The sequence below is a fragment of the Ambystoma mexicanum genome, chromosome 11 (assembly GCF_040938575.1).
Source record: "Ambystoma mexicanum isolate Mex_15411 chromosome 11, UKY_AmexF1_1, whole genome shotgun sequence".
Taxonomy (NCBI): domain Eukaryota; kingdom Metazoa; phylum Chordata; class Amphibia; order Caudata; family Ambystomatidae; genus Ambystoma; species Ambystoma mexicanum.
The window spans coordinates 998,614,172-998,631,218 of NC_090934.1; the positions used below are offsets into that span (position 1 = coordinate 998,614,172).

General features: G+C 45.1%; 1 protein-coding gene across 3 annotated transcripts in view; it reads left to right on the forward strand.

Annotated features, from left to right (window-relative positions):
* Positions 1 to 17,047, forward strand: part of BLM (BLM RecQ like helicase) — an 865,782-nt gene that overhangs the window by 615,813 nt on the left and 232,922 nt on the right. For all 3 annotated transcript variants that reach the window (XM_069624186.1, XM_069624184.1, XM_069624185.1), the window contains exon 14: positions 15,625 to 15,820. In XM_069624186.1, the coding sequence (XP_069480287.1) occupies positions 15,625 to 15,820 (196 nt within the window). The remainder of the gene's footprint in view (positions 1 to 15,624; positions 15,821 to 17,047) is intronic.

Consider the following 17,047-nt stretch of genomic DNA (forward strand, 5'->3'; position numbering starts at 1 on the left):
GTCCTCAGTGGGCGTACACAAGCATAGACTATTGTGGGGAGGCTCCGATGTTGATGTAGCCGCGAGGAGAATCGGATCTCAAAGAGGTCACAAACTGGCTGCGGCAGGCTATGGCAACCCTCTTAAAGACAGGGGATCCACATTCCCGCGCACTCCAATTTGGCCGCAGAATCCAATCCCAACGAAGAGGCACTCAAACTTACAATATTTAGTAAGGCTGGGGAAGGAGTCAGTATAGGAGGTTTTCTAAAAGGCACTAATGTAGATATAATTACAAGTGAAGTGCCGCGATATCATTCTATAATAGTCTCGTAGAAATTGACAAGTTAATCAATTAGTCAGTGTATGTTAAGTCGGAGATGGGCTGAGGTGGGCTATGGAACCCTGCATAAGGAGGGACCCACACTCCTGCACGCACTCCTAATCCTGAGACAAGTTGCACCAACAGGAACAGTAAAAGCCACAATATCTTGCCACAACAATGTATTCCATACAAAGTCTGAAGTGACGGCGTAGATGGGCCTTTCAAGGTATTTAAGGCGTAGTGTTGCTGTGGGCAGTCAATATAAAAACAGTGCACCTATGAGACAGGAAAGTACCTTGCTTGGGCCTTTGAAGCTTCAGCAGACCACAGCAGACCACAATCTCACTCGCCTCGCTCCTCGGTATTGTGAAGCAATTATAGGCACTGTGACTGGAGTACATGAAGGTCCTTCTCCGAATTTAGTAGAAATGAAAAGGTTGAAATCCACCACAGCAGACCACAATCTCACTCGCCTTACTCCGACATCCAGACATTGACTTATTTGTAACACTGGAGAAAGCACAATGCCCAGACTACGCCTCCAGGTATCCCAAAGACTTTCCGAGGGGAACAGTCTCTCGATCACATGGTCAGGGAAATTTGCCAACGCTTTTCCCCCAGCTCCTCTCATGAGCAGGAAAATTCAAACGCTGCACCAGGAACAAGTTACACTAATCCCATTGGCACCAATGGGGCCTCGACAGCCGTGGTTCTCACATCTCATGCGAATGTCCCTTTGCCCTCTGATGAAATTGCCTTGCCCATGCGACATGCTATCCCGAGATCAGGGAACAACACTGCACCCATGCCCAAAAACTCTCAACTTAGCAAAATGGCTCCTGAGGTCATGAGTTCAGGCATCTCCAGCTGCATCAAAGGTGTATAGACATTTTTAGAAAGGCACGAAAACTCAATAATAGGCACTATTATTCCAGTAAGTGGAAACGTTTTGTCATTTGGTGCAGTATTTGTAACATCAACCCCGTTGACTGTCCACCCACACATATAGTCCTTCATCTAACTCACCTCTTCGACTCACGACTCTTTTCTTAACTCACTAAATGTCTACCTTACTGCCATTTCTGCTTACACCTAAAGCTTTCATTGCAAAAGCTCCATTTGATTCCATTTGCAAGGCAGCTACCTGGAGTTCTGTTCACACATTTGCTCAACATTACTGCTTAAATACAGATTCTCATGTGGGGCAGGCAGTGTTAAGACATCTCTTCGCTGCTGTTCCTTCTCACATCACACCATCATCTCCTGGTACTTCTTGCTAGTCTATGCACAGCATGTGATTCTAAGCAGATTCCCAAGCACCAGACCTCTTGGAGTTGAAGGAACATAGACATCGAACACCTTCTTTTCTTCTGTACTCATTCATTCGCTTCAGGCTCCCTCATAGCAAAACAAAAACAGAGGGGACCTTGACACGTGAAGGATCTTGGGTACACTACACGTCATGAACGGGATAGTGTTACAGACACGGGCAGGGTTGACGTCCCATTTTCGATCTTCGAAAAAAATATGCAGTACTCTGCGATTACCAGTAGATGTTGGACTATATGCACAACATGTGAATCAAGGCAGATAGAACCACCAGAAATAAGATTACAGTGAGTAATGTATGTCATTTGTTAGCCATCCCACAGACCTAACCACCTGCCAGCTTTTTCACAGCTATAATCATTCTTTTCAGTCTTTTCATAGCCCATGAGCATGCACCATCCAGCTTTGTCCCAGCACAAAATCACTCTTCGGAAATTCCCCTTGCAACCTCAATTGCTCATCAGCCAGCCATCAAACTATCCACAAAGAACGACAACATCTTCCATGCTTCCTTGATAGACCCTGAGACGCCAAAGAAGGGAAACCTATCAAACTTTATTAATTGTGCAGTAAGGTGTTCTTTTGATACAAGCTCTTCATATCTTGTGGGCTGGTTAGGATATATGTATTACTGTACATTAACATCACTTTGCATGCCGTTCCTCTGCTCAGTAGTAGGACTTTACACCCTCACCTCCTGTTTCACCTCAAACAAGCATCTCCATTTGGCCGATGATCACCAGAGGGCACCCTTTCAGTTCCCTCTTCTCACCCATTTCAGGACCCCATCATTTCTTGTCCACGTTTTCAAGCCCATATTACCTTTTAGACTCTTTCCACCAAGCCCAGTCACTCCTCTTAAACTCCCTTCCAAACTACCATTGCTCTGTAGAATATAAGTATTACTGTTCCATATGCATTAGTCTGCATCCCATTCCTCTGCTCAATACCAGGACTTCTACACTAATATTGCTGGGAAAACCAGACTTATTGGGTCCAACAGACTTTCGCCTATAAACATCTCAACTTTCTAGGAAAAGCTGCCCTTGTGAAACCCTGGTGTTTCAGGTATGCAACATTACCAATACATTACTCCCAGCTCCGTTCCCGGGATAAATTGCATACTTCTCTTTAGCTCAACAGTTTACTGTTGTATGTTCCTAGCGCTCCAGTTGGGGTCTGCAGAACACACTTAATTTTTACATGCACCATAGTACCTTACTTTTAGCTTGAAGTGGCCTTATCAATTGCCACTAGCTAGAACTCCCTCTGCAATTGGGGGTCAGCGTTGTGCTAGAATGGCTCCTCCTGAAATCCATTCATTCTCACGCAGTGAGACCTGTAAACTTGGGTCCATGTGCGCAAGGGGTGTTCTTCACGAGCTTTAAGCACTTTCCCTAAATCTTTTTGGAAATGACCGATTGTCCTCCGCTCAGATTGGGATTCCTAATAAAAAATCTTCCATCCCACACCTCCCATAAAGGGTGATTATCATGTGCCAAGTACAAGAGTATCACATGCAGATGATCAGTGAGCACTATGATGAATCTGTGTTGATTCCTCCCAGAAACCTGGTCTGGAACCCTTCTCGTGTGACAAGGCAGACACTTCCTGATCCCGACCTTAGGGGTGGTGTACTGGGGGAGGATCACATAGAGGTCCGTGGACAGACCAGGAAGACTAGTAAACCCATCTGTTAAACTTTCCCTGTAATCCCACACTCTTTATGGCTGTTTGCCAAACTGCAGACGTTAAAAGAAACCACTTTGGTGAAGGGGACTACATGTCCCATAATTCCATGAGTACTGGAACGAGGAAGAGGGCTGAAGAGGCAGGCAGTTGCACTAGTCGGGCAATTAAGCCGAACAACCCACACCAAAAGGACCCTGGGAGGCATGAAAAGGCCCCCTGAGGTGCAGTCAATCAGAAGGAGCTGAAACTGTGACTGAGTGCGAGTTGTAGCAGTAGTAACAGAAAGAAGGCACAAGCTGGCAAACCGAACAGAAGTGGGAGAACAAATGGGTCCTGCTCCCCCAAACTCTGAAGTGCAGAGAATACACAGTGGAAGGCGTTCAGGAGAGCTGTCTTTCCCCATATGAGCCTGATTGCCGTGCAGCAAATTTGTTGGAGACTGAGGCGAGGAGCCGGTGTCAAGCCGTGGGTCTCGGGAGCGAGAGGGGATCCATAAACGTTTGGCCGACCGAAGACCCATTCAGAGAGGAAGGCTGCGGGTCCCTAAAAAGCCAGATGCAGTAGAGGTTGTGGCACAAGTCGTGGAAGCGGTGCAATCCGCAAGTGTTAAAGAAGCGGATGAGTGAAGCCTGGCTTTCTGATACCTTGCAGGAGCATTGCTGGCAAGTATCCGTTCCCAAAAATAGTGAATAGTCACTCGTGTGAGATTTAAAGTGAGTTGACGTTGTTTATTAAAATTATAATACATGAACATTGGAAAAGTAGCACTCGTGTATATTAGGAAAGTCCTTTAATTGCGTGGAGATCAAATGTTGCTTACACCCATTGTTAAACCCTTAGCAGAGTGTATCTACCTGAAGGTGTGGCCGCGTGTCACTAATTAAGAAAAGCGAACGTTGTGAAGACCATTGATAAAACAATTGTTGAAGTCATTGACTTGTGAAAACTATATCAGAGTGGTCGCGTGTGCCTAATTGTGATTCCTAAAGAAAGAGTGAACTCTATTCTTTACTTTAACGCGGCACACATTTTCGTCTATAAGAAGTTAGTGTATTCACTAATGAAGAAGGGAACACGCATTGCCCAAGTCGTCAATCTTCCCATATTAAGAGTGAAACCAGCATTTCTCAGGGTTAAAAAGCAATCTAACTGTTACTGTGAATCTAATACCAGTTCAACTGGCCTAAGGTACCAGTGTGCAAGCATTACTTGAAGCTAAGAGAGTGGCACCACGGCTTCTGGGTAATTACCTGGGCTAATAGCTGGCAGAAAGGTGAAGGTAAAGTTGGGGAAGGGAAACTGGCTGCTTGTAAAGACTATTTTGAAGTTCACACAATCTGTAGTGCCAAAGACTGTGGAAGACGCAGAGAGGTAAGCCTTAAAGGCAAACCCAGGTTGTTATTGTGGCATATGTTTAAGTACTTTAAAGTGTATCTTGTCAAACAATACTGAAGCTGCGGTGGTATATCTGGTTGTCAGTAGATGCAACATTGTAGTAGCATAAACAAGGGTTAGTTAGCCTAAACAAAGTGGAGGACTGTGTTCTCATTGTGAATCAAGTAGAAGTGAATTTGTTGAAGTGGAAGCAGCGGCACTGTGAAATCATCCTGACAAACTGATGGCTTGAACTTTTATTCAGACAAAGGTGAAGCTGAGTCATCTGCATACATGTGGAATTGTATATGGTGGTTTATAGTATATTTTCTTTTTGACCGCAAGTTGTGGAAACGTTTGGGTAGCAACATTTCTGGTGGTGTAACAAGTTTCTGCAGGCATGCCACAAGACAAAAGACCCACTGGGGGAAGTGTTTCTTAAGAGGGAATAAAATGGGTATTTTGATAGTAAACCAGTTTGATTTCCGATTTAGGATATAGCAGTACTCTTCCTAGGTGAAACATTGAATCGCAAGGCAATACTTTTCTGCTAATAGAGTAAGCATGAGTATGATGCTTGTTATATAGTACAAGGAGATTGAAAGTTGCAAAGCTTTTGTGGAAAGGCAGGCTGAGAGGTAGTGAGTCCCTTGGGAGTTCATAACACTATTGTCTGGCTTGACGCGTCAGTTCTGGAGAACGTTTTTCCATTTTGTGGGTTGATCATACCTTGGAAGGCAGGCACATGTTCCCTTGAAATTGGACTTGATTGGCAGTTTCTCCTTTGTAAACCATAACTTGTGAGTAGAGTGTAGTGTTAAATGCAGAGTTGGCCTGATGCATCTAGTGTAATTTAAGTAGATAATGGGAATCAAATTTCTTCAGGTTCTCCTTTCCAAACAGATGAAGGTATTGTCCTGCTTAAAGGGGTGGTTATCCAGTGTAATCAGTCACAAGCCTTGAGGCAATTAAGGATTGTGTACCCGTCAATTTACAGACATACTATTTCTCCTTCCTAAGATGGATTTGTTCAGTCTGCGCCTGTTCTGATGGATTGGGCATGGTATATTTCTTGGGTTTCCTTTTTGAATTGTCCGATGCCCAGTTTGAGAGCTTGACAGTTTTACAGTGATCTTTCATAGCTGCTGGTCCTGCCCACTGAAGATCGTTCTTCTCCAGGGAAGCTATCCTGACCTTTGGTGGTGTTGGTAGTGTAGTGTGGCATTGTGTGGATGGTGCAATTCGGAGGTCATGTCTTTCTGGTGGTATGGTATCATAGAGGGAGGAGTGAGGAAGTCAGTGTTTAGGTAAGATCTCATTGATGAATAGGAATTAAGCGCCCCTTGTGTCAGGGACTTGTGTGTCAAATTGGGTCCAGACTTTAATTGACTTTGGTCACAATAGAACCCTGACAGTCTGGAATACGCAGGTCTGAGTTTTTTCTGGTTTCTCCCTATGAGATGAACTGCGTTTAGTTACCTGGTGAGCAATATGGACTATAGGTTAGCCTAGTAGGTTATGTGCACTGTTGGCAATTGCTTGGGGCCGAAGCTGTCCTGCAAAGGCTATACCACCACAAACCTTAAGGTGGGGAAGGGCACTGAGTCCAAAAGGGAAGCCAAACTTCTCTTAAATTGGTAAAGTAACAGAGCACTCAGGCTTAACTCCGGAAAAGGGATGTATACTGAAACAAAGGTGCAACTAGTCTACACACTTATCCAGAGCTCACAGTTCGCCTACAAATTCCACAAAGCTAGCATGTTTACCATAATCTATTGAGGTTTGTAACAAGGTTCATGGGAATTTGGGGTGGGCCACACTAGGGGGTCCTTAAAGCTCTCTCAACCTCCACGTGAGCACCTCTACCCACTAGCCCACTCATCCCTAACCCAGACTATGTTCCCAAGATGTATTGCTTTGCTAGGTAACTCCTACTATCTACTTATAAGATGGCTCTTAGATGAGACCTAAAGCCATGGCCTTCTCGATCTCACATTCTTTGGAATTTTCTAAAGCGGTTTCTCACTCTGATGGGTTTTTATAATTATCGTGTAAAGGTTTTCCCTCCTTAATTCTCTCACCTTTCTTCCCTCCCTGTGGCTCTCCTCCTATTTCAATCTTCTCCAACCACTCTATCGCCACATACTCACCCCTCCCTCTTCTCTTCCATTTATCTTACTTCTCTCCCTCTGGGACCTGATCTTATCTCCCTCACACGCAGTTTTATCACTCTCTCGCACTCCTTGAACCCTCTATCTCCTACCGTCTCCCCCCCCTGCTGCCTTCCTCCATCCTACTGGCCACCCTCACCGTTTTCCCTATGTCTGTTCTTCCACTGCCCTCCTATCACACCCTCTTTCTCCAGCACCTACACAACTTCCACTCACCTCCTAAGCCCACTTCTACTCTTGATCTTCTACTCAACTCTGTCGATCTCCTACCTGTCATTCTTACATGCACTCCACACTATACTATCAAATTAACTACCACTCTCTCTTGCACACAAAATACCTTACCAGCACCCTCTCTCAACACTGCCCCAGTCTCCTCTACTGTCTGCCTTCCACCACCTCATCTCTTTGTCCAACAACTCTACTCCTGACCTCACCTGAACACCTTTTGTCCATTCCTAGTTCCTCTAGGTTTTAATAGTCCAGCCTTCTCCTACTGCCCCTTCCTCCCTGTCCCGCATTGGTCTCCCGGGTCACCTACCTGCTTGAGACACTCTTACTGCTGTTTCCTTAGGGGTGTTCAGGTTTGTATGTTGGAGGCTTTAAAAGTCTCGATAAATACTGCTTCCTTTTGACGTGAAGTCTGTTTGGCCTTTTCGGCCTGGTCGCGACAGTCGGCGAGTAAAGCTGCTTGCTGTCCTGTTTTCTGCACCTAGTTCTGGCGTTTGTGCTAGGTAAGCTGCTAACTGGCATTTTGGCGATTTCTTTTTTTTTTTTTGTTTTTTTATTTAATTTTTTTTTTTTGCTTTATTTTGATTATTGGACTACGCACACAATATGACTATAACTTGTTACTCAAGGGAATCAATGCTGAATATAAATATTAATAAAGGGTCCTTTTCACTCCGAGCACTATTGGAAATTCAGGGCCTGGGAATTGAAAGTAGAGCCAGTGAATGTCTGTGCTGAACCACATTGATATGGTCAGACATCGATATTAGCGGAACTGCTAAATACCAGATCTGCGGTCGCACATGCTACAGAGATCTGTCTCTTAATTGAGTCCCATGGATTGGATGTTTTGTTTTGACTGAGACATGGTTTACAGATACCGCACATTCTATTTTCCACTGTTTAATCCCAGAGGGTTATCCAATCCAACATATTGACAGACATGGTAAACTGGGGGGAGGAATAGCAATCCTATATCGATCCCACTTAAAGTTTGACCATTTGAAAACTTTGAAATGGGACACTATATCAGAGATAGGTGCGATAACCTTTTTACTGACCCCTAAGTACTCTGTTAGAATCATACTGGTTTACAGCCCCCCTGGACCGGCAGCAGTATTTTTAGAAGGTCTGGATGAATTTTCTTTATCTCAACGGGTGGTAAATACAAGGAATTGTTGTGTATTGGTGGTCTTAACATTTGGTTGGATGATTCCACTAAATCGGTCTCAAAGCAGCTACATGAACATTTAGCTCAGCATGAATTGTCGATTCTAGCTCTTTCACCCTCACATATAATGGGTCACTGTCTTGATGCAGTCCTGGCCAGAGGAAAAGGGATTAGTGTGAATAACTGACACCCTATTCGATATACAGATCACTATTTTAGGGTGTTCTGCGTTTGTTAGGCCAAACACAAACATCTTGGTGCAGGCCTCTCCTATAGACCATGCCAATGGGATGAATGTCTTTTTTGGAGATAAAATCTTCAACATTCAGAAAACCATTAGGCTTCTTAGAGTACCAGATATTATATCCCATTTGAATGGTGTTGATACAAACAAAGATATCATTGGCACAACGGAGATTGTAACAACAGGGACAGGTCAATTTAGTTTTCAACAAGTGTCGGAGGATGAAATGTGCACTTTGTTGTTACAACTAAAACCCACAAATGATTCCTTTTTTCTGGTTTATGGACTTTGCATCAAATTTTGTACATCTAATGACATTTGCATCTAATTTTTTACATCGATGCCCCCCAACACTCCGTTTTTAACCCTTTAAAACCCACCACAATAAAACTTAACCCGTACCCCCCAAAAACCTGTATTCGATGCATATTTTTTCCATGCAAATCCCTCGATGTAAATGCATTCGATGTAGTGGTATTAGATGCAAAGTCCAGATACCCTTTTTTCCTATCCCTGCTTCAGTTGCCAAGCGACTCTCTTCTGAGTTAACTCCGTTCATGAACAAGTTTGTAAAACTATCATTGATTCAGGGTGTTGTTCCTGATCCGGAAGCTTTCAGTGGTCTCCCCATTACTAAAGAAGGCTAATTTAGACCCTGAGGACTATAATAACTCGTCCAATTGCCGGTCTTCCCTGGCCAGAAAAGATTTTGGAAAAGGTGGTTACAAGTCAACTACAGAAATTTGTTGAGGGCAGTGGCCTTCTCCATCCTCTGCAGCCCCGTTTTCGCCCTATGCATGGAACGGAAACTGCACTACTGGCGGTATGGGATGTTGCAGACAGGAGATGCAGGTAAACTCTCTCTGCTTGTAATGCTCGACCTTTCCGCCGCTTTTGATGGGGTGGACCACGATATTCTGTTAGACCATATGAAAAACTTTGTTGATGTAGACTCCTGTGCTCTGGGCTGGTTTATTTAATTTCTTACCGGGCGCAAACAATGTGTACAGTCCAGAGTTTTTTAAATCTGAAATCCTCCTTCAGTGCTGTGGTGAGCCGCAGGGATCAGCACTTTCTCCACTTCTTTTTAATATATACCTCTGTGTCCTAATGGACATTTTGGAGAAATACCATGTTGGATTCCACTCTTGCGCTGACGACACCCAGCTATATATCATGCTTCATGATGTGGAGGATGTTTTTTGCCTTAGTTGGCAGGTGTCTGGAAGAAATAGGGTCCTGGATGAAAAATGATATTCTTTGGCACCAAGCATCGGCTCGAGGGAGAGAGCTGCACACCACCTCCCCAGTTTTTGGGGACTAGTTGTAAATATGCTACTAAGATTAAAAAACCTTGGCTGTATTTGGCAGAGTGATCTGGCTTGTAATGGCCAGGTCTCAGCCAAGGTACAAGCAGTCTTCTATAGCATCCGTCTCCTACGACAAGCACAACTCTATGTTCCTGCCACTGATCGTGCTGTGGTTGTGGGAGCCTTAGTTAATTCTAAGTTAGATTACTGCAATGGACCCTTGGTTAGAGCTCCGGCCAAACAGATTTACCATCTGCAAAAAGACCAAAACGCAGGCGAAGGATGGTTTTTGGTGTAACCAAAAACACTCCAATTTCTGGTCTTCATCGGTCGCTGCATTGGTTAGCAATGGAAGACTGCACAAAATTCAAAATAGGGTGTTTGGTGTATAAATGTATGCACAGGCTGGCACCAACCTACTTAACAAATAAATTGAAGCTTTATCAGCCTACTCGGGCTCTCAGATCAGTAGAGCACTGTCTACTCATTATTCCTAGGACCGATTGTGTCTCAAGAGGAGATCGAGGTTTTCAGTTGCTGAACCAAGACTATGGAATAGTCTTCCATTGAAATTAAGAAGGGCAAATTCTCTATCTTCAGAGCAGGTTGAAAGACCTACCTGTGCAAATAAATTATGGTTCTCTCCTCGCTCCTTCAATATCAGCGGCATTAACTGACCAAATTGCCTGTTTCTGTTTTTTCTCAGCCTTTGAGACCATCTGCGCCAGGATTCGATTCAGTTTGTTGTGTGCCCTATATAAATAATTCAAAATTCGTCAGTGTGATTTTGGTTATGGTTGCATTGAACAGCTTGCTTTTTTTGCAGCGTCTCCCTGTGCAAGGAAAGGTTGTCTTTCTCACTTCATGGTTGTTCCCTTCGCAGGCGCCGTGATGCGGTCTCATGTTGTCAAGTGTTCCGCAGCAGTCTTTTCGTCATGCAGTTTCATTCCACTTCTTTCTTGCCGCCACTGATGGTATTCTGGGAGATGCAGTTCTGTCACAAAATCTATAGATACCTAGCCAGGCAAGAGGTGACTAGGCATTGTGGATGAGTTAGTGAGATAGTGGTACCAATACTTTCACACCACAGAGAACATAGTGGGAAGTCAGAGATTGGGGTCCCTCTCAACTCCTGCTCACCAACTCTAGGGTATGTGAGCTTCTGGCATTGTCCTGGTCGTCCCCCCTTCACCAGTTTGAGAGATGTCCCCACTCTCCTGACAAGGTCATTGTGTCACGCCATACAGCACTAGTTAAATAACAACACAGTATAGAAATACCTAGTGTATTATGAAAACAGTAAATGTCAAAAAGACACATTATTTTGTAGGTCTACTGCCTGGAGATAGAAGCATTAAATATAAAGACAAGGGGTGAGAAGAGGAGGTAACCAGACATTCAAACACAGTTAAAATGTCTTACAGGATCCCAATGCCAACACTAACAAAGCATCAACATTTCTAGACCTTTAGGAAATGGTATTTAAAAATTTACAAATGCACATATGACAGTCAATAATGGTTCTAGAGGGCTCTGAAAATATCTATAACACAGGCAGAGAGGCCACCAGAAGACGAGATGCATTTTAACTACACATAGCAAATTATCACGTTTCAGAGAAAAATTGTTGGTGTTACTAGAAATATTTACAGTGTAAATAGTCATTCACATTTACAGAAGTGGAAGACATGACTTTAAAAGTACATTACAAATCCCAGGCAAGAGCTAGAATTATAGTCTTTGCTCAACTCAATCTCAATATATGAAGAATGTCTTCAAGGTCACTTTAAAAGAGTTTCAGGTGAGTAAAACGGTCCCATAGAAATAAAAGGGGCTAAGTCAATAGGTGATCCTGTTGTATGGGGGGAAAAGGCAGGTAACTCACTGTTTTACACACAAATGTGGATTTGGTGGCAAACACCCCGTGGAGGACCAGAGGAGCTCACAACAAATAGTTCCATAGATCAGTTTTAGAACCAGGAATACCAGAAGAAGATACAGAATAGCAGGAAAAACGAACGCGAAATTGTGGGTGAGACCCATCTGTTAATAGTCTTGACCATGAGCCACCACAGGGGCCCTTGAGGATGAGTATCTCAAATAAACCAACCCACCAGTACCCAGAATTAAGAGTGCACAGTGTTTGATTCCATAATGTTGGGGTCCCAGAATGTTAAACAACCAGGTAAGTACAAGGCTCCTTTCATATTTTACATTTTAAATTAATTTGGTATTTAGAATGCACCTATACAGCAAATGGTGTTTCAAGGCACAACCAGAGAAAAAAGGGGGGTGGGAGGGAGAGAGATGAAGAAAAACAAAAACGGTCCTACTAGGTCTTGTCATTCGGTTCGTGCACGTGCAGTAACAAGAAGTGCGGGGGACGCGGTGGAGGGAGTGCCGGTCAGAGCTGAATGCACTAATATTAGGGAGGGAAAGGAAGTGCAGGTGGGAGTGGATAGTGCCCAAGTGCTGGGGGGAGAGGAGGAGGAGGAGGAGGGGGAGAAGAAGATGGCCCCTGGGCTAGGGGAGTGCTAACAGGAGGTCAGGTGTAGAAGTGCAGGGAATGAAGGTCCACATGCTAAGTGCGAGGACGGGGCTGGATGGGCTCAGTGGGCGTTCAGGCCCAGCCAGGCTAGTACAGGGGGTTGGAGCCCGATAGTGCAAGTTGGGGCGTGGGGGGTTCAGGGGAGACCAAGGTGCTGGGGAAAAGCATCTGATCTGCAGAGAGTTGGAGCTAGAAGATCAAAGGGCTCTAGCAGAGCAGTATTTAGGGAGAGATAGTTGGATGTAGCTGGGTCCCAGGCCCCAGAAAGCCTTGTGGATGATGCAGAGGGTCTTTAACTTGAGCCTCACAACAACTAGGAGCCAGTAGAGAGATTTTGGGCTGGAGAGATCCAGTCCCTGGGTTTGAGGCCAAGGATGATAAGTCTTGCATTCCTATTCTGGATTAGTTGAAGGAGCGAAGGGAGGATTTAGGCAGATTGAGGAAGAGGCTGTTGCAGTAGTCCAGCCTAGAGAAGACCAGAGCTCTGGAGACATTGAGTTTCTTGGGGAGGGTGAGGAAATGGAGAATGCCTCTGAGGAGGTGCAGCTGAAAGTGGGCCTTCCTGACAAGGTACACGATGTGAGGAGAGAAGGAAAGAGAGGAGTCTGAAGCCCGACTGATGGTCGTGGAGACAACCAACAGATTCAGTGGGGTGGATCAGCTGGGGGATGACCAGCTTCTCCAAGAGTTTGCGCAGGAAGGGGGTTATGAAGATAGGACAGTAGTTAGCGTGGCAGGAGGGGTTGGGAGAAGGCTTTTTGAGGAGACGGTGCACAAGGGGAAGTGCTTGAGGAGTAGCAGGAAGGAGCCAGTGGGAAAGGAGTGATTGCAGAAATCTACCAAGGCTGGAGAAAGGGGGCAATGTTATCCTTGATAGTTCTGGAGGAGCAGGTGAGCACCTGGTTGGAAGAGACTTTCCTAGAGAGTACTTGTCTAGACACTTCATCTTGTGATAAGGGTGAGAAAGAGGGGAGTAGGAGGGACGGAGAGACGGGGGCCAAGGGATGCCTGAGAGCGGGTGAGGGAGAAGGGAGGGCAATAGAGGAGAGTGAGGACAGGATGTCCTGAGTTTTGGTTATGAAGCGAGAGGCCATTGCAGTGCAGAGGGTCAGGGATGGCAGAGGAGAAGTGGAGTTTGCAGTAGGATTGGCGAGTTCCTTGCAGATTTTGAACAGTTCAGTCGCTTTGTTAGTGGCCCCAGAGATGCGGCTTGGATATAGGACTTCCAGCCGGTCACTCTGTCAGAGGATGTGCTCGAAGACTGACACTTTCACTCAGAAACCATGCACTTGCGTTTCAGAGAGGCTAGGTCCAGTTTAGAGGATGCGACTTCCCAGGAATGTGAACCCCAGACCAACATCTGAAAATAAGAACATCCATCCTAGAAGAGAGCCCCTCAGCTAGAAGCAAAAGCAGCGGCGAGGAAGACTCCAGGATAGGTGAGTGAACCCGGCTAAGCAGATTCTGGCGGATCCAAAAACAAAGGTGGGAAGCCCAGCCACAGAAGACAATCCCACTGATCAGACGAGATGAGGCGATGTGTTGGAGTCTTCACATCCTTGCTGACGATGGCAGCGACCAGAGCCAAGAAAGGAAAACCTCAATGGTATGGGGTAAATGTGCTGATAAAACAACCTGGGGACAGTGCCAGCATGAATACACAACACAGCACACTGGTGGAGTCAATAGGACGGGGGAAATGGCCCAGCATGGGTGACCAGAATCCAAGAACCCAAACCGAAGATGAGCCAAGGGCACATCATCAAGCCATTATCGCCAGACCTGGTCCTAAAAATGCATCAGTGGCAGAAAATCCTCTAGGATGTAAGTAACTTGTTTCTTCTGAAAATTCCAATACAGAACTGAACTTATGTACAGGGTTTATCTCTAAATATCACCACTCGCAGGGCCAGCATAGCAATCAAAATAGGGTGCTGGGGACAAATGGATAGGAAGCCAGCCCATCTGGTTGGCCCTTAAATCTTCCACCAAACCCAGACCACTCCTACAGGGTGTGATATGGGGTATCATACCAAAACATCTAATCCTATTAGTGCGAATCCCATAACATGTTTTTTTTTTTTTTTATCGTATTTCCGCAAGAGTATAGATTAGGGGTTTGGGTTGGGGCCTTAATTAAGGTTGGTGGTATGTGAGGGAGGGAGTGTGATAGTCTCCCACCGCATATATTGGTGGGAAAATGTGTTAAAAGGGGGGAAAACGATGTTATGGAACTCAAAATAATATTTGCGATGTTTTGAAGTAGATCTGTGATATGAACCGGTTAGGGACAGACTGGTCTCAAGTAGCCCATGTGTGCAGAATGGCAATTTTAGACCTATCCTTTATTTGCCCTGAACAAAGGAAGCCCTTAAAAGAAAATGGCCAACCGTAGGACTTAAAATAATACACTGGTATCCCAATGGCTAAGAAAAATATACATTTGACTAACAGTGCAGTGAACCGAATTGCACCCCGGCTGAAGCCAAAATAAAATAACACCTGCCACCGGCTTACCCACTCAAACCAGTGTATGGTGATTTAATCACCCTATGGCACAAATGGGATGATTAAGAAGCACCGAAGGGTCTGGGAACCACATGGTGGGAGCCTACCATACATTTGTGTCAGGAGCGCGCTCCCAACACTAATGTATGCCAGGGGGTTGGACAGTGCATCTTTGCGCCATTGTCTGGCCTCTCCTGAAATACTCAGGTCACCTTTGTGAATAAGATGAGCTGAGCATTTCTAAAAGCAGTGCAAAGCAAACAAGCGCATTCTCTGGCCCCTTTTCATTTGTGCTGCTTTTTGAGAATCTCTTTGAGAATACCATAACATATGGAAAACAAAAGCTCTCCTTAACGTAGTCTCTAAAGGAGCGACCTACGTGGCCATCCCCCTCACATTCCCTACATGAAGATATTTGCTGTTAGTGATAAATGTTTTTTTTTTGCAGTGTTAGAATATAAAATAAACAAGCTGAATTTTCTTTACGTTGAGGTGCCTGTGATATTGGCATGATTAAAGTTTTTTCTCTAGACAAAGTGGCCGTTATTTTTCATTCTGTTTATATGGAAGTTGTCACCGTTTAATGTGCCCTAATATGTCTCTCAGTCCTCATTTTGAGATTATGCAACATTTGTGATGATGAATATCACTGATGACCAGTTGCCCTTAGGCCACCTATTATTTCTTCGATAACCTACATAATGCTGATATTTGTCTTTAAATTGCTCTCTTTTTGATGCAGGTTATTTGTGCTACGATTGCGTTTGGCATGGGTATTGACAAGCCTGATGTGCGCTATGTCATTCATGCGTCTCTGCCTAAGTCTATAGAAGGATACTACCAGGAATCTGGTCGAGCAGGTCGAGATGGTGAGGTCTCTCAGTGTCTGCTTTTCTATGCCTACCACGATGTCACCCGGCTAAGACGACTGATTGGAAGTAAGTTACTGTGCATAGTGGTGTGAGCTCACGATTATGGGGTGCATAATCTCGGTGTCTGGGAGGGGAAGCAGAGTCTGGACTGCAACCTCTCAAAAGATAACTGAAGTACCTGGCATTTGGGGAGGGCCATCCAGCCGAGTCTCGGAGAAGAGGTCTGAAGATCTCTAGAGAAGGGAATGCAATACTAAGAACTTGCAGAGGGGTATGCAAGTCCATGTCATTTGTGAGGGGGCTTCTTGGCCTGGGCCTCATGGGATGGATATAAGGGGCCTCAGGGAAGAGGGCTGTTCGGGCCGAAGGAGAGTTGATGTGAAGTCTGAGCTTTGAACGTGGGTGGTGGCTGCAAGTCTAGGTCACAAGAGAAGTGGATCACACGGCTCAGGTATTGGGCTTTAGTGTTGACACAGAGTTGGACCTTGGAGTGGTGCATGGCTGGGGACTCTGGAGATGAAGCTGTAGGGTTAGGGTTAGGGCTCAGCGGGAACAGGCTACAGGTCCTGGGCCTCATGGAATAGGCTGGCGTGCTGTGGGCTCAGACAAAAGGTTCTGAGGAATTTCATAAATGTGAATGTTTCACAGAGCTTAGTTGCCGAGCCTATGTGGAGGGAATTTATGTTCATAGGTATTTGAGGTGGGTCAAAGTCACAGGACTTAGACAATAGGGGGATTTGGGGCAGGAGGCTTCAGAGCCTAAGTAGAGGAAACAGAATGTGTTCCTAGGAGGGTATACAATGCCAAGCCCTTCAGGAAGGAGGTTCTGGGTAAACAGTAGAGAGAGATTCAGAATCTGGGCATCTGAGTGAGGCTCTTTGGCAGAGGGATGCATAGTCTGTAGGTTTGGTCCTTGGCATGTGAGGTATCGGTACGTAGTAAGGCATAGTTGTTGCTTCTTGTATTTGTAGGCCTCTCGCCTCTTTCAGGGCAGCCCCTTTGTCTCTTCCCAGTCTCTGATCTCATTAATTAGGCTCCTGTCTCTATGTGACTAAGACTGTCTTCCTCTGTGGTAGTGCCCATCTGCTATACCATGTCAGTGCTTTTGTCTCTGCTCTCATCAGTTACTCCCTTCTCTGTGCTGTCTATGTTCAGGTGCCACAGTTTTCATCATGTCGGTCATCATCAGTTTAGACCATCTCGAGTGCAGTTGCAATATCATCACTGTACCGAAAACCAGACTAGCAACAAAATAGCATGTTAACGGTGCTGTAACTGTGATATTTTGATAAA